General features: G+C 30.8%; 1 protein-coding gene across 5 annotated transcripts in view; it reads right to left on the bottom strand.

Annotated features, from left to right (window-relative positions):
* Nucleotides 1–19,147, bottom strand: part of ADGRL3 (adhesion G protein-coupled receptor L3) — an 838,394-nt gene that overhangs the window by 528,174 nt on the left and 291,073 nt on the right. For all 5 annotated transcript variants that reach the window (XM_066386326.1, XM_066386327.1, XM_066386329.1 and 2 more), the window contains exon 3: nucleotides 9,262–9,490. In XM_066386326.1, coding sequence (XP_066242423.1) covers nucleotides 9,262–9,316 — 55 coding nt within the window. In that variant the 5' untranslated portion in view covers nucleotides 9,317–9,490. The remainder of the gene's footprint in view (nucleotides 1–9,261; nucleotides 9,491–19,147) is intronic.

Below are 19,147 nucleotides of genomic sequence, written 5' to 3'. Positions count from 1 at the left end.
GGATGCTGGTCTGTGTACATCGATTAAATAAATAAATAAATAAATAAAAATCTTTCTCTAAGTAAGATGCACAAATGGCCGAGCACATAAAAAGAAGCTCAACATCATTATGCATTAGAGAAATACAAATGAAAACCATAAGATACCTAGATTAGGATGATTGAAATGAAAAAGGCAGTAAGTGTCTGATGAGGACATGGAGAAATGAGAAACCTCATATGACTGTTGAAAATGTATAACTGTGCAACCACACTGGAAACAAGTTTTGAGATTCTTCAAAATGCTAAACAGAAAGATAGTATGTGATTCAGCAATTCCACTCCTAGGTATATACCAAAGAAAAGTGAAAACATGTATGCTCAAAAACTTGTAAATGAATTGTCATAACAGCATTATGCAAAATAAAAAAGGAATAACCCAAATGTCCATCAACCAATAAATATAATATGATATATTCATAAAATAGAATATTATTTGGTCATAAAATGAATTAAGTATTGATGCATGCTATGTATATATAAATTTTTAAATTATATTAAGTGAAAGAAGCAAATTATAAAAAATCAAGAACTGTCTGAGTCCACTTAATAAAAATGTCCAGAATAGGCAAATTCATAGACATATAGTAGATTATTGGTTCCCTGGGATGAGACAGGGGGCGGACTGGGTGTGACTAATAATGGGTAAGGAGATTCTATTTGGAGAACTACTGCTTTAAAATTGATTGTGGTGATCATTGCACAACTGCAAACATACACTGAAATGTACTGAATGGTAGTTGTTAAAAGGGTGAGTTTTATGATATCTTCTGGGTGTCTCAATAAAGCTGTAAAAAATTCCATTTATTCATTAAAATATTAGTGTTTTAGATCCCTTTTTAAAAAGCTACATGGTACATTTCATAAATATTATATTTCTTCCTTTATCACAAAAACATTAGACTTTTCAGACTCCTTTATGGGTGTGGTTATAAGCTTTGTTTTGTTTTTAATGGAAATGGAAACAGAAATAAAGTGCACTACTTCCAAGCTTATACATCAAATCTTTCCATTACAATCTCCATGATGTTCATTCTTCCTTCCTGCGGACTGGAATGGTAATGACCCTCAGAATGACTTTGGAAAGCTCCTGACATTTGCCTATATCTCTAAATAATTATGAGAGTAACAGAATGATATCCATTGCCCTCCTCAGAAACATACTCTTTCTCTCTCTCTCTCTCTCACACCAGAAACATGTACCCGCTTTGAAATGTTTGCTGAACAAAAAATTATTCTCTGAAAGCCATTATCAATTTTGGAATTTACAGTGACTACAGCCTAGTTTATCTTATCCAATACACTGTTCAAAATGGACATTAACTCAACGAAATCTTCCTCCATAAGTTTCATAGAATATAACTGAAATACACACACACACACACACACACACACACACACACACACTCACACACTCACAACTGATTTGATCCCAACTTGACTACCTTTGTGTTCTAGACACTTGGTTTTCTGAGGAGCCATTCCCATCACACAACTAAACTAAAGTAATGTTTCAGAGATCTCATTCTAACAATTTACAATTTGCATAATTTTAAGACTTTCTTTAGTGTATTTTTTGAAATATATTTTATGATTGATCAAGCAAGTGCCTTCCTATTACTCTTTTTATTTCTATTAAATTTTCTCTTGTTTAATAGTCAATATATATTTCAGAATATCTTTGTTGAATTTCTACCCAGAAAAGCCTACACTGGTACTATGAATGCATCTGTGTAAAAAAATTTCAAATATTTTAGAAATTTGTGTCATTAAATTTTAAATATTTGTCAATTTTTCCATTCTCAGTCTTTTCATCCAGGAATATGGTATATTGAATGTCTTCTTTTATAACTTCCAGTTAAGCTTCAGGGTTGTCTTCTCATAGGTTTCACACATTGCTTGCTATGATATTTTCTGAGGCAGTCATTCACTTCACTGCTGTTTTGACTCAAATCAGCATGAAATGCATGATACTTAGTTACATATAGTATGTATGTGTGAATCAAATAGCTAAACTCAAAATGGTCCCATTAAATCTAAGAAAGTTTTTATTTCTTGACTCTACTGCATACATCATCATACCCTTCAAATAACATCTTATATTTGAACATTTATTCTTCATATTTTATTTTATTCATAATTATAGTAGCCAAAGCTTTTGGAATTCTTTTAAATAAATCATAGTAATAACTAGGAAATTCATATTGCTCTCTAATTACCATCCATTGAACATAGTTAATTCATCTAAAATAAATGATTTTTTTTACTTTCCACTTCTCAAGAGATTGTATATCAGGAGTACAGAGATACACTCAAATTTTATATTCAAATGTCAATGACCTTCACTGTTCAGCCATCATCATATGGTTAAGTTAACAGTGGTTTCTTCATAAAAAACAATATTATAATTTTTACAATTTTTAATGAGCATAGAAATGTCTACATTTTAAGGTTAAGTTAACTGAAAGGTAAATTTTATTTGTAACATAATTCTAATTTTAAAAAATATGTACACAAATACATGACAGCATGAAAATCTAACAAATATTAATATTAAATATATCACTGGGTCATGGAATTATTGAATGTTTGCTTTCTAATTTAAATTTCTATGAGGAAAATTATTTTGGCAATAAAGTAAGTGACTCTCATAATGGCAAAGAAATAAATGAGACTATGTTCTTGTACTGAAGCAGTAAGTTACAACCTTGATTTCAGGACATTCAAGTCAATACAAGCTAGATAAAATAAATACAGAAAGCTCATCTATGCCATTGTGAGAGCCAATTTTTGAACAAAGACCTTTATCTATTACTTTCTTAAGTACAATTAGCATATTTCTTTTGTAAACGATTAACCTCGCTTATATGATCAATCTGTAATATATGATAGATTTCTTTGGATAAAAAGACAATTATCTATGATCAATCTTTCATATGTGATAGATTTTTTCTAATAGAAAAACAAACTTCTCTATAGAAAGAACTAATTCTTTTATGATGGCAATAGAGGGAGAACAGAGATTCAAATGAAACAAAAGTGTAATTATTTTTAAAAATTAAAGATAAAATTGCTCATAATCTGTAAAATGATAAACCCACATACTTTAAATGCCAAATCAATAAAATAAAAAACTGTTTGAAATGAATTTTCTAATTTATGAGTTGTCATTAGTTTTTTAAAACCAATCAATTTATCAGTAAAAAAGTAGATAATAAATTAACCCTATAATTCAACAGGGCTTTACTCTAAACTGCCAAATTAATACAGATCATTATACCATATATAGCTTCTATTAACATGACAAATCAATGAGACTCTTTCCTATTGCATTTCAATTTTTCATTTCTTTTACTGGTCATTAAAGAATAATTTCCAAAACAGATGGCAGGAAATAAATGCATGAAAAAATATACCAAAGCTACTTATAGGAAATTATAAATGTAAGAGCACTCTCACATTGAGAGTAAAAGTAGATAGCAATGCAATAAAGAGAAAAACAGATAAGTATTTATATATTAAAATTAATTCAACATGAAGAATACGACTACCCTATTATAGCCAAAGTCCACCCTCTGTTCAAGGAGTATGAAAAATAAGATCTTAAATCTCCCAAATAGGCACAATATATAAAATCTGAATATATAAAAATGCTATTTTATTCTCAAGATATACACAAGTCTCTCATGAGTATCACTAAAATAAAATTCACATATAACACATTTTGCTATGCAAAAACAAACAATTTTTTTCTTTTAAAAAATTTTTTATATATTGATTTGAAAGAGAGAGGAAGAGATAGAGAAAATTGATCTTTTCCTGTATGTAATCTGACCAGGATTGTACCGGCAACCTCTGCGGGCCCACATTCTAACCAACTGAGCTATTCATCCAGGACAGGAAAAGACAATACTTTTCAAATTGCTAACTGCACACTGAATGTGTAGAGAAGGTTTCTAAACCCATTCTTGCAAAGGAGAGCTGTCAGTCATGCATATTTGTACTGTACATTGTAATATCGGAGAGAACATAGTTAATTTACAGAATATATATTTTGAAATTTGGTACCATGTTGCTAATGAAGATTGTATTGGATGTGTTAGCAGTAACTGCATATATCATGACCACGACAAAGGTTTTTTTTCTATGTAATATATTTTACCATTAAAATGGTGATATTATTTTAAATGTTACAAATTACCTAGGCTGGAAAACATTATAAACATTTCAAGGATGATTAATTTCTTAAAATAACAAAGTTAAGCAGAGCTTAGAAATCAATCTGACTTTTTCACACTTAATAAAACATAACTTCATGAGAAGAATTATATGGTAAACTGTTAAGTAGTAAAATGTAATGTTCTGCTTTCTTAAGCTTTATTGGGAAGCTTCATTAACTTATTAGGAGTTTAAAATATATGGTTATTATTTTACAATACTGACACATTAAATAGTATTGTAATTGTTAAAATAGATTCATAAAATGAAAATTACATAAAAATGTATAGTACTAAATATATATACATCTAGTCGTTGTTTTGTCCCTGCTAAGAACTGTTTATAATAATAAATTTCTTGAACATAATACAAAGCAGGATAGCCTGTAAAGTCCATGAATATATAAACACACATAACTTTAACAACAAAAAATAGACTTGCAAAAATAAAAGTAAGTATATGATGGTTATAGAGAAAAATATTTAAACCCTATGCTATGCAAATGGACCACAAAAATACATTGTTTCCCATTACTCACAATGAGCTCAAATGACCCTGCTTTCTATCTTTTCAATAATGATACAATTTAAAGTACAGTTAAATTAAAATTAGATATATTTAAAATATCTAAGCACTCCAATCATCTTTGCAACTCCTATTCTACTGTGGTTTGGGTGAAGTCGCACCCTGATCAGATCTCTTAGTCCAGGTCCCACATTGAACCTTGATATCCCTTTACTGCCAGTCAGCCTGAGCTCCAGGTGCCCATGTTATCATCGGATTTTAGTTCTCCAGTTCCACTATTTTCCCTTGCTTCCAACCATATCAATAGAACAAAACAATTCTTTATCTTCAAGCAACACTATATTAGTTAACAGCAAAGGACTGGCCATCTGCTTTAGCTGCTTCTCTTTACTTCTGCCAGGTCTCATTGCATAATAGATAAGGGTTTTATGGCTGCACAGGAAGAGGCACAATCATGGAAAACAGAAAAGAGAAATACAGAAGCACACAGAGACATAGAATATAAACGGATAAACATACAACTAGAGACATTTCCTAATTTAAAAGAATTATATATACATATATACACACACATAATGTGGATGTACTGATTCATTCTGTTTTTCAATATAAAATGTTGGTCAGATATTCTAGGATGACATGGAGAATATTCAAGTAATGTCAACATTATTCAGGATTAATTCTTTAGCTTGGCTTCTAATTTTATCCATGTGAAGATCATGCAAAAATTCATCATATGCTATAATTTATATACTATTACCATTAGCAATTATATACTGTAATTATATTTTACATACTGACAATTTCATATACTTACAGTATATACTGACATTATATAGTAAGCTGTGATACATATCAGTTTAATAATAATTTTGTTCAGAGAGTAGTATTAACAAATTCCTGGCAAAACTTAAATACTGAGGTTTAAGTAGGAAAAGATTTATTTCCATTCTCAGAGCAAGAATAAGGATAATTATGCATTTTCCTTATCAAACTCTCAGAGGGTTTAGCTCTATTTCCAGGTAGTTAAGAGTAGAAAAATCAAATAAAAGATTTACCAAATGCCAAGCACTATGTTAGAAGCTGTGCATAGTATATTTATCTGTCCATTCTTAAAATAACTCTGCATTGAATAAATGTTTATTCATGCAGATGAAAAATAGACATAAAATTTTAAGTTACTGTAAGCTACTTGAGGGAAGATTAAGAATCTTTTTTTTTTCACTACCATATTTTTAGCACAGTGGCTCATAGTGGGTAATAAATGATGTTTGTTAACTAGTTTACCAAGTAATAGGGTTACAGAGCTGGTAGGTGGTGGTGCTAGAATTTTGTCTCAGGTTTCTCAGACTTCAAAGCTCAGTCTGTGTGTTCAGAAGATAGAAGAGGCAGGTGGTCTGCATTTGGGCCTTACTTCTACTGCATATCCAGGAGCATTGAGATGGAATTCTCTATGGGCAAGAATGGCGTGGCTTTGGTAGGAATTGACCTTCTACTAGCAGTAAGACCAGAGCTCAAGAAGCCAGGTCTTTGATATTAAATTCTCTCTGACTCTCATAATAGCTGTGTCACATTAGTCAAGTCCCTTTACTACCCAATTCCTCAGTTCTTTTACCATAAAGAGTTAATGATAAAAAATATAATAATAAATACTGTTAAACCCATGAGAATGCTGTGGGATTTACTTGTACCAATACATCTAAAGTGTATGGCTATAAAAATCAGTAATAGTCATTATTATTGCAAAAAAGGAAAGAACGGTGACTCAGGTCATACCTAGAAAAGTTAATTCTCCATGTTCTGGAGGGTAAATAAAACTGGGCATCACAAGTGTAGACAAACAGGTGCTATCCCGAGATGTTTTGGAAACAAGTACTTCTATAATTATGATATCCTTTTTTTACATTAATTATCTTTTTTTTTATAAATTCTTATTAATTTTAATGGGGTGACATTAATAAACCAGGGTACATATGTTCAAAGAAAACATCTCCAGGTTATCTTGTCATTCAATTATGTTGCATACCTGTCACCCAAAGTCAAATTTTTTAACTCAGTCATTCACAGTTTTAAGTTTTGTTGTAATCCTTTGTGCCAGGATTGGAAGAGACTTTAAAATGTCTATGTTAGTAGATTTCAGCACTGGTAAAAGTTAAACACATTCTTCTATGAGTTAGCTGGGTTGCAAAAGATGTTTTTGTGAAGCCCTTTCTTTTCAAGTTGGAAGTGTTACCATGAAGGCAATGGAGAAGGCTTCTATGGGAAGTAGACAACACTGACTTAAATTTACCCTTGTGCAAGTTTTAGAATACTATACCTAACCCCAATCAGAGGATAAAGTTTGAAAGTAGAGAGCTTCCATATGGTTTAGCCTTATATGGTTTAAGGAAAACTAACAGAAAGTAGTTCACTTAAAAGAGAAAGAATTACTTAAGTGTTAGCTGAACATGTCTTATATATCAAGTCAACTTTCTATGTGCCTAATTAGGGCTTTTAAGATATTTTTAAGAGTTACCTGGAGAGACTCTGTGAGTATCTGTATGTGTGTGTGTGTGTATTCAGCACAGGTGCCAACCCAAGAACCATGATCTACAGCTCAGCCATGTTTGGGGGCCAATGAAATACATAGAAGGTGTCAGGTTTTGGAGACCAGAAATGTCAAAAAAGAGAGTCTTTTTTGCAATGTCTATTTCTGCTATGTTTAACCTAACTTCCTGAAACAAGTAAAATTTTAGACTGATTTTTCAAAAAATAAATGGTATATGATATATAATTACATATTATACATGTGATGTTATTATATTGTATTATATATGTTTTCTTTTTCCTTGAGCATCAAATGGGACAGCTTTTATGGTAAGATGATTTCTGAGCTAATTCCTGGTTGTTACAATTCACTGGAACCAAAATAGGAGGGACAGATAGTATGATGAAGGAAATTAACATGTTAAAGTATTTAATATCCATCATGCACTGTGCTAGAGTTTCTACACATGCTATTTATTGAATCCTCAAAATAACCTTATGAGTAAGGCATTTTAACATAAAAAAACCTAACTAGAATCAGTTTTAGGTGTATAGATGAGAAAAGCACTTGTTTCAAATGACATAATTATTTGATTATCTCAAATCACAAAATTTTATATGTGGCAAAGTATGTGAATATCCAAACACTGTATCAGTATAAGAATTAAAGTAACATTTTGAAATTTTGATAAAATTGATTTTGTTTATGGTTGCATAATTTTACTTTCATTTTTTTTTAAAGCACTGCTTTATATTATAGTGATCTGTTAGATATAAATGTGTTCAATCAGGAAGAGTTTAGAGAAAAACTTCAAAAGAGGCAGCAGTTGTTTTATCCAATTCTTATAACGACAGCAGTATGAGATTCAACTTGAAATTTAGGTACATGGGCAAAATTTGGAATTACATCATTGATAAACTAAAAAGATTTTTTTAATCAATTAAAAATCAAAAGTGAATGAAAGAGTCTCATGATTTATTTCAGCTGCTTGATACATTTAAAATTCTGAGAACTCCAAAGGACTGGCAAAAACAGCTGTGTCCCTTTTTCTTTGCTATAATTACCATTAACACATTATGGTAACTCTATTATACCATTTTCATATGAGTGCAAAATCAATGGTAATTAGTTAGAAAACTTGAAATTATGAAAAAGGAACATACATATAGACTTTAATTTGCCAGCTTTTATTGAGATTCAGTAAATATTCTATACTAAGTTTTACAGAAAGTTTCTTTCTAATGTATTGAATTGTTTTACAAAGTTTATAAAGACATATAATTTCTTACATATTTGTATTATCAATGCCAAGATGTTTAATTGAACAAAAAGTATGGTCTTTTATGAGTATATTAGCAAGTTTCTATAAAATTACCATTCTAAACATATTTATATTATTTTAATTTTTTTTTCTATTTTGCATTGAAAGGTAGATGACAAAACACCACTTTACTTTAATGAGAGGTTTAGTTTTTATTCTGTATATTAAAGATTAAATAGAGTTGTAAACACTCACAAACAAAAGATTACTTGGTTTGGGAAATCAGACTTTTGGGAGCATTTTCTGTTAAATGTGTGTACTTAGTACATTAAAAATTATTTTAATGACAAAAATGCGTAAACCAAAAATTTTACTATAAGTGGATATAGTTAATTATTCAGCTGGTTTTCCCCAAGTATGGTAAACATAAAAAATAAAACATGCAAGAGTTAAAAAAAAAAGAAAAAAAAAAACCTTTGGTTATACACACATTTCAAAAGGTACCTTAAGAAATAAAATTCAAACTCATGTTTATTGCAGGTACATACTATAACTTTTTATTCTAACTTCTATTATTTATGGTAGGCGAGAGTTTCAAAATCTTAGAGCAAAGATTTAAAGAAAAGGGGCTAGGATAAAAAACTGAGACAATTTTAAGCATCACACACACAAAAAAGAATTAAAGGTCTTACCATGAACTATTGGTGCTAAGAGCATCATGAAGACTAGTAGCTGTGATGGCCACATGGTTGTGTAGCTATGAATGAGAGTGCCTCAAGAGTGAGTGTTTCAAACGTGAAACAAAATAAATGTTTCTGGGTCCTCTTCGATATTCCAAGACAGATGATTTTAAAAGAAATATAAAAACTCAAAAAGAAATATTCCTCAAAAACAGAAACACCAATATTCCAAATTCGAATCCTGCAAACAAGAAAAAAAATGTGTTATCAAATATAGGTTTTCTTATTTTAATGCCCTAACAGTTTATTTCCTGACTAAAATATCTGTTATATCGCCTCATCTCATTTTAAGGAATACAGGATTCATATATAAAAAATGAGTTAAGTAACCTAAAAGACAGTATTTATGCATGTATTACCAATGTTTATTTCTGAGACACTAAACGAACTGAAATAAGTTATTCAGTATCACTGGACAAGTTAATATAAATATACTATGTTAATTTGCACAATAATTGATGACTAGTTTGTACAGTTCATTAATATGTATAAATACATTTGGCACTTACTATATACAATATTTTCCACAAATATAATTTTTACTAACTATACTAAAAATATTCATTATCATCATTATGAATTTAAAGCAAATCAAGTTAAATGCATGAGTCTTACTTTCATTGTAAGCCCTGATATTAATTCAGAAAGCATTCTATATACTAACTACATTGCTATTCTAAGCATCTTTGTAAGTAAATCTGTAAAGATCGTAGATTTATGTTAATTAAGTATGCTGAAATGTAATTAATTCATTCAACAGAGGTTTATAAAATACCCATTGAAATACAGAGTGCTACACTAGGAAAACAGAGCTAGAATATTGAATAAATCATACACTCTATTCTCTAGGACCTTATAATTTAGGATGAAGAATCTTGTTTAAATGTTTTACATACATATGAGGGAGGCATTAAAATTTTTAAGCATTAGAAAAATTATTTTAGTGAAACTGATATAGCTGATTCCCCATAAGTGTGCATAGATTTATCTTAGCTAAAATACTGAGGGAACAGAACTCAAATTTTGAGGATTCTGCCTTTCACATGAAGTAGAACAATTTTCCTCATAGCTCCCACTGTAGTGTGAAAAACACAACACTCGAAACAAAGTCACAAAAAGAAGAGAAGAATTAACATGCACCTGGACTGGTATCCACTAGGCAAGCCCCCTTCAGGGCTTTGCTCTGCCCATCTGGGGATACTATTTCAGGAACTGAGGTGACACCATGGAGCAATCCTCAGCGTTCATGGCCTACTTGCTCAAACCATTCAATCTACAGCTGTGGGAAGGGAAGATAGAGAAGGCAAGGGAGGAGTTGAGAAGCAGATGGTCTGTTCTCCTGTGTGTCCTGACCAGGAACCAAACCTGGTATTTCCATATGCTACGCCAATGCTCTACCACTAAGCCAACTGCCCAGGGCCTAACATTTATTTAGTATGTATCAGATGCTAACCAATGATCTAGAAACTAGACAGATATCTGATTTAATTCTCTATATAAATCTGTAAAGTAGATAGTACTGGCTCATGTTTACTGAGGAAAATCAGAAATAATACACAGCAAAAATTTCGAACCAAATATCTGACTCCAAAATCATTGCTCTTCCCTTTATAGTTGAAATAAATAGGAAACTGTATGACAGTAATAGGCTTATTAGTCATACAAAAAAAGATGGCAATGCATCAAGTTTCCAAGGCAGACTTAGGCCTTGCTTAAATATGTTATTTGTTGAAAGTAGAGAACCTGGAATAGTATATGAGTGGAAGGGCAAAATGGAAGAGAAAAAAGGTTTATAAAGCCTAATTACACGTTTTACACTTTAGAAGTTTAGGGAAAACTATTTCCCTAGTAAAATGCGAGTGTTGCTACTGCAAAGTCTGACTTTAGTGAAAACCAGAATAGTTTATTATATTAAAAATATATTTCCACACTGATGAAGCAATGGGTAAGAACTACATACTATGATATATAAAGAGAATAGGAAATTACTTAATATCTATAAAATGGTTTAATGGAAGATATTGCAGCGGGGCATAAGGGAACTTCTACTATGATATGTTAAATTTCATTGAGGCCCAGCAATTTGTTTTCATGATTACTGTGTAAATGAGGTGCAGAAAGGCATTTGGAGGAACAGAGCTATTATTTGAGAACGGTAATGTTCCCACAGTCCAGACTCACCACCCGCCTACCTCTCACAACAGACCGAAATAATGTGCTAATTTAGGAGTATACGAAATAAAATTCCATCAAATAAACTGTATAAATTTTAATAGAGAAAGGAAAGGCAAGATTGCTCATAATCTATAAAAAATAAAACCGTCACTTCTGGAATTCTAAAAAAAAGAAAGAGAAAAGAAAACTTTTCTAGAATGATTTTTTCCTAATTTATGTTGTCATTAACTTTACCAAATTAATCTGTATTCATATAAAGAAGATATTAAAGGTATTTTTACTCAACTCATTTCTAAAACAGCTCTTCAAAAATACATAGAGAAGAAACACCAAAAAAAGTCATTAGGGACTCATTTAGGTACATGTGACAAGATAATTACTCGTAAAAAAAAAAAAAAAAAGACTTACTAAAGATATAAAGCATTTAACAGGTCAATTTCAAAAAAATATTCTATCTCCAATAAATTTGCTTTAGCCTTCTCTATATTCAAAGCTCTGTGCTAATACTATAGGAAAAAATGGGGAGAATGTGGCTACAAATCTAAAATGTGATCACCATTTTAAAACCACATGCAGTGAAACATGAATGCCAAAAATATACTTAATAAATCACACTGCTGTGCAAAATGTGACGTGTTATGCATTCTGTTCTAAAAACAAAGTAAAAACCTGTCAGATTTTCTTTTGGGTGTAACAGCAAGGGACTTAAATCATTCATACCTCTATAAATCTGTTTCTTCTACTCTGTGACAAAAAGCAATATTCACATTGCAGGTTGATCTTGAGGATTAGGGATCACATACATTATTAACTAATGCAGAGGCTGTCACATGATTTTGTATATCTCTCAACACTAGTCTGTCTTTCAACAACTTCCTTTGTTTCAAAATGAGGTATATAAAATGTGCCCCAATCACTGCTCTCACATGTTTAGGAAGCTAACTCGGGTATCTAGATATGCACACTCTCCTTGAAAATTCTATAGATGAACAACTGACACTAAATGTGAATTTTTTTGTTGTTGTTTTTTTTTGTGTGTGTGACAGAGACAGAGAGAGTCAGAAAGAGGGACAGATAGGGACCGACAGGAAGAGAGAGAGATGAGAAACTTCAATTCTTCGTTGCAGCATCTTAGCTGTTCATTGATTGCATTCTCATATGTGCCTTGATTGGGGGGCTACAGCAGACTGAGTGACCCTTGATCAAGCCAGCATCCTTGGGCTCAAGCTGGTGATCTTTGCTAAAACCAGATGAGCCCGCGCTCAAGCTGGCGACCTTGGGGTCTTGAACTTTTGTCCTCGGCATCCCAATCTCATGCTCTATCCACTGCGCCACTGCCTGGTCAGGCTAAATGTGAAATTTTATAAAGGATTTTCAGTTTATTTCTTTGTCTAAAATACGATACTTTATCACTTATGCTAGTAATTGGCATTAATATATAAACAGGTTAAAGCAGTGGTTCTCAAACTTTTTGAAGTTGGGGTGCATTTAAAATCCTACAAATAATTGTAGGCACTCTATGTACAAATTTCTGAAAAATATGTTATAATAATTAAGTCAAATATTAAAGAAAGAATATAAAGTCCTAGCATGCTTTCATGGTAATTAAACAAAATAAATACGACAAAATTAAATTTATCCTGACATTAGAAACATTTGTATGTTATATTTTTTGAAACATGCTTTTTAGAATTCATAAAAAAGAGTGGTTAAAAAATAAAAATATAACTAAAATTATCTTTTTATATATATTGATACATTCTTAGTAAGATTTAGTAAATTTGGCAAGTCCCAGCACGAATGTGTTAAGTTTTTTCATTCTTGTGTTTATGAGAAACATGAGCCTGAAGTATCCTAGCAATTTCTTCAATGTTTGGGCATCTATTTGAAAGGCAAACATTCATTTCCTCATCAATATATTGAAGAATTCCTCTCTTTTTACTCTTAATTGTGTTGAGGGTAGAAAATCCTAATTCCCATAAATAGGATGTTAAAAATTGCAGTAAAATATTCAAAGCTTTTTAAGATATTGCCACATATTCTTTTATACAAATCCATAAAGCTTCAAGAGACAATTCCTTATGTGTAATCATCCATCCACAATCAGTAGATATAGCTGCCAGTTTTTCTTCTGTTAATGTTAAACCAAAATCACTTGAAGCTGCCATGAATAGGTTTCTAATTCAATCGTATTGTTCAGTGTTAAGTGATGGAAATTGCAGTTAAGAAAATACATGGAATTAAGAAAATATGGGGTGAGGAGGGCCCTATAATTGCTGCTGTCAAAAACAAAGTGCTCCCAAAAACCACATCTTGCTTTATTTATAGGGCAAAATGAGGCTATTAGCAAATCTTAACTTTACACCAAACAAAGGATAGAAGAAACTTGCCTTCAGTCTTTCCAGGAAACATGGTGGGTAGTGTAAACAATCCAGCACCACAGCTTAACAGCCTTTTGCAACCTAATCAGGCAAGTGAGGTGGGGGTTTGGGCAGCCTGACAGCCTACAGCCAATTCCCCACAACTCTGTCCCCCCAAAATCTAAACTTCCAACAGGGACATATTTCTCTGGAATACTTTAGGGCTCACCTGGAAATCATCTAGGGTGCACAGTGCGCCCTGGTACACATTTTGAGATTCACTGGATTAAAGTTTAAAAATTATTCTTGCGTGATGGCATTTCTAACCCTGATCAAATATTTATCAGTATATGGCAAACAATTTTGCCTGTGTTTAAAATATTTTTATTTGTTCATTTTAGAGAGGAGAAAGAGAGAGAGAGAAAGGGGGGAGGAACAGGAAGCCTCAACTCCCCTATGAGCCTTGACCGGGCAAGCCCAAGGTTTTTAATTGGTGACATCAGAGTACCAGGATGACACTCTATCTACTGTGCTTCCAAAGGTTAGGGCATTTTGCCTGTTACCCTAAGCAAATCTTGGAAGGAATATATTTCTAGTGCAGTCCTTGATTGGCAACTTGGAGTTTATATGTCCTCAAACAAAACTACCTAACTTTACTATTCTTCATAATATTCAAAATTTAAAAATAAGGTTAATTAAGTATATTACTTTTCATTATTAATACTTAAAGTTATAATTATGAAGCTGTGTGATTTGAGTCAAGTTTACTAATTTTTTTTTAAATCACAAAATAAATATGCTATACATATATGGGAAATGTCTTATTTGTTATTTAGTATGAATTTCATTCATATTTGTACTATAATACACTGAAAATATTTAAAATATATATGTTGTTGCTGCAACAATAGTTCTAATTTTAAGACATTAATTTTACTTTGGAAAAATTCTTACTTTAAATTCTAATGTCATAATTTATTTTTCCTATTTAATTTTTTCATATATCCTTAGTCTGAAATCATGTTTGACAGCATTTATTTTTAATTATATATTTTTTCCTTTCTGCACTCTAAATAGAGCTTAATCTTAGATTCTGCATGCCACTCACCTTGGAACAGTTACCTTCTATTAGCTATTTTTAATCACATTTCTATAAAATAATTTACAATCATTTCCCAAAGTAAACTGTATGTTATCACTGTAGTTTCCTTCTTATAATAACCTCGACAAGGTACTATATATTCTTTACAATATTTTTTAAACTTTTCTGAAACAAATTCTGATAATTACAAATTTTACTTCATATCAATTTTGTATTTTTCACATTTTATTTTGCATATTTACTTTTTTTATATGTCTTCTTTGACGTCATTTTCTTTTATATATTTGGCATACTCCAAATGTATAAAATTTCATGTGTTACTCTTTTAACAATTAATTAGTATATAGCTCTATAACTCCATTGCTAATTATAATATAGGAGTTTTTTGTTTAGAATGATTTTTTCCTCATTCCATTTAAAAACTTATAGCTATTGCCAAAAATAATGCAAAAATTGTTTTGGAGTGTTTATAAATATTACTTGTGCATCACTTGAATTCTTTTAGTGTTAGTGCATGGATTTTGAAATTTGAACAATTTGAAATTGCATACATTAATAAATCAAGTATCACAATTCCATTCCACAAATCACCTCTTTAGTAATATAAAATTGACATACAATAACTAATGAAGAGTGACATAAATTTCAAATAGATTTATAATATTTTTTATCATTTATCACTACCTTAACAAGTAAAGCAAATATCTATAGTAATTATGATTTATGTGAAAACCACTCACTACATTTATAAATAAGACCCATCCATAGTAACCAAAAAGAGCCAAACATTTCTGAGATATATTTATTCAATAAGGCTGGAAACCGTATTTCACGTATAGTAATTATGCATAGATGCTCAGATCAAGGACTTTAATGCTCATTATTCAAATTAAGATGACCATATTTACATGATTTACTAATGTTGTGCAGTCATAAGCACATATACAGTAATGCTTCATTGTCCATAGTCTATGAAATGAAGGATGACATCTTTTCTCACCAAAATATCTTTACAAAGCAGTTCTGTATGGAATAATCCTCCTGATATAAATGGGAGATCTATGATATATTACTTCTTAGAGAAAAGATAAAAAATTAGATGACTATAATACAACTTTCTCCCATAATTATCCTATAATATTTAAAAATGTTTGGTGTAATGAGCACCAAATAGAATCAAAATGAGCTTTACATAAGATTAGACTGAGTAAAATATATATATATTTTTAAATGTTAGCTATAACTTCCAATGTCTAAAACCCAGAATAAATACTTTTCCTTTGAAGTTTGCTTATTGTTTGCTAAAATTATTTGCATTTATTATTTTACATGTGCATATATTTGAATATATTATGTGAGTATACTATGAAATTAAAAAGCACACTTAGCTTGGGTCCTACTATTGATCATATAATTTTTTAAAAAACTAAACACCTTCTCTTAACATTTTCACTCTGAAAACTAAAGTTTATTGCTTAAGTAAGCTTATTCAAGTTCCTTATTACAATAACATTAAAAAACTTTCAATATTTATGCATTTAAGGCAATTTAATTCAATATTAACTACTGAGTCTAGTATCAGTAGGAGCTGAATGTGTAGCAATAAATACTTTTTTAAAATAGTGGCATATACCCTTCAAGATTCATGGAGAATAAATGCTCTATCATCATGTTTCATATTTTTCAGGAAATATTGAATTTAATCAACTCACATGTGTTTCTGTAGCATAGTATTTCAAGAGATCATTATTTAATATAAACCATGTAAACTGGGTTTGGTCATATACTGAAGGAATAGATATATTTATGGTATAATGCTTATAATTAAAGAAAAAAGAGAAGAGATAATTCAAGAAATACAAATAATAAAATATAAATTCAAAAATGATAAAAATAGAATTTAAAAAATAGAGGAAATAACATAGCTTGGAGACTAGAAGACCTGCAAGAAAAAGCTAATTGTTTTTCTGCCAAAACCATGCTGTTTTGATTATCATGGTTCTGTAGTATAATTTGACCACATATAGAAAAACAGACCAGTGGAACAGAATTGAGAGACTAGAAATAAAACCAAATATATATGGGCAAATATTCATTGACAAAGGAGCCAAAAACACAATGGAGAAAAGAAAGCCTCTTTAAAAACTGATGCTAGGAAAATTGGAAACCATGTGCAGAAGAATGAAACGTGATTACAGTTCGTCCCTGTGCACAAAAATTAATTCAGAATGGATCAAAGACCTAAAAATAAGATTTGAAACAAGAAATTATGTAGAAGAAAACATAGGTACTTATCTTACAGACCTTGCCTGTAGAGAACAATTAATGAATTTGACCCCAAAGTCAAGGGAAATAATGGCAAAGATAAATGAATGGGACTTTGTTAAACTAAGAAGCTTCTGCACAGCAAAAGAAACTGACAACAAACTAAAAGACAATCAACCAAATGGGAGCTGATACTCACAAACAACAGCTCTCACAAAGTGTTAGTATCCAATATATGGAGAGAACTCACAAAGCTCAACAATAAACAAACAATTCAATTTAAAAAATGAGAAAAGGACCTGTGAACAAACATTTCTCTCATGAAAACATACAAACAACTAATATATGAAAAAACATGCATCTTCACTAGATATTAGAGAAATGCAAATCAAAACTACAATGAGATACCATCTCACACCTGTTAGATTGGCTGTTCTCAACAAGACAAGTATTAGCAAGTGTTGAAGAAGTTGTGGAGAAACAGGAACCTTCAATTCACTGCAAGTGGCAATGCAAACTGGTACAGCCATTATGGAAGACAGTATGGCAGTTCCTTAAAAAATTAAGAATAGAGCTAACATATGACCCAGGAATCCCACTACTGAGTATATACCAAAAAACTTGAAAACATTAGTACAGAAAGACACATGCACCCCCATGTTCATCACAGAATTATTCAGTGGCCAAGAGATGGAAACAACTGAAGTGTCCCTCTATAGAGGAGTGGGTAAAAAGAATGTGGCACATATACACAATGGAATACTACTCAGCCATAAGAAATAATGACATATTGCCATTTACAACGTGCATGAACCTCGAGAACATTATGCTAACTGAAATAAGTAAATAAGAAAAAGCTAAGAACTATACAATTTCATACATAGGCATGATATAAATATGAGATCTATGGACATAAATAAAAATGAAGAGGTTACCAGAGGAAGGAATTGTGAGGGAGGGGAGTAAAGAGGGACAAATATATGCTGACAGAAAATAATTTGACTTTGGGTGATGGGCACATAACACATTCAATTATTCAAATCTTACAGAGATGTTCACTTGAAACCTATGTATTCTTATTGACTAATGTCACCTCATTAAATTTAATTTTTAAGTAAAATTTTAAAAAGTAAAAATAAATAAAAAAATTAAAAAGGATAATTATGCTAGAATTTGAAGAATGGACATGATTTCACTAAACTGTACTTGGAAGAGGAACAGTCTGGGTTAAGCTTTTTTATGAAGGAAGGTGAAGAGCTGGTAAGAAACAGCCTATTACAGAACTACCATAGTCAGGTCTACCGAGTAAATGAGGAGCCCCAGAAGTAATATATGATCCACTTGCAGAATAGAAAAGATTTTGAAGTTTCTACACAGGAATTTAAATTCATTTGGGTTGGTTTCAAACTTTGTAATTGGAAATGTTTAAATAACTTTTTGTAATAAAGGTACAAGTTACATAAACACACAAAAATCACTGCAAGTAACATCTTTAAGATCAAGGATAAATATTTACAGTGAGTATAACTCAAAAAAAATTATAACCTTCTAAATTGCTCCTAAACACTTAAACACTTTGTTTTCACTTTAATTTCTGTAAATTATCTTTGGCTTGATATAAAGAGTGTGAGTTAATAGAGGTATTAAATGAAATAGAGGTATTAAGTGAATCATTAAATTAATAAACTAACTGAAATTTAGCTAGTACCTAACATGACATCACACAAAAATAATGCACCTTCGCATTTTCATAATGTAATAGTTTTGTCAGGGTTCCAAATTTGCATAACACTGCTTAGCAGCTATTATGCTGTTTGAAATCAAATATCGATTCCAAAGAATTACAACACTTACAGATACAATGGTATTGTTATCCATTTGGCAGTGTAATACTACCAATAAGAGACTATAATTGGACTACTTATCTGTACAGATC

This window comes from Saccopteryx leptura, chromosome 5 (assembly GCF_036850995.1).
Source record: "Saccopteryx leptura isolate mSacLep1 chromosome 5, mSacLep1_pri_phased_curated, whole genome shotgun sequence".
Taxonomy (NCBI): Eukaryota; Metazoa; Chordata; class Mammalia; order Chiroptera; family Emballonuridae; genus Saccopteryx; species Saccopteryx leptura.
Note: the sequence above shows the minus strand (reverse complement) of the source record. Positions and strands in the feature narration are given on the sequence as shown.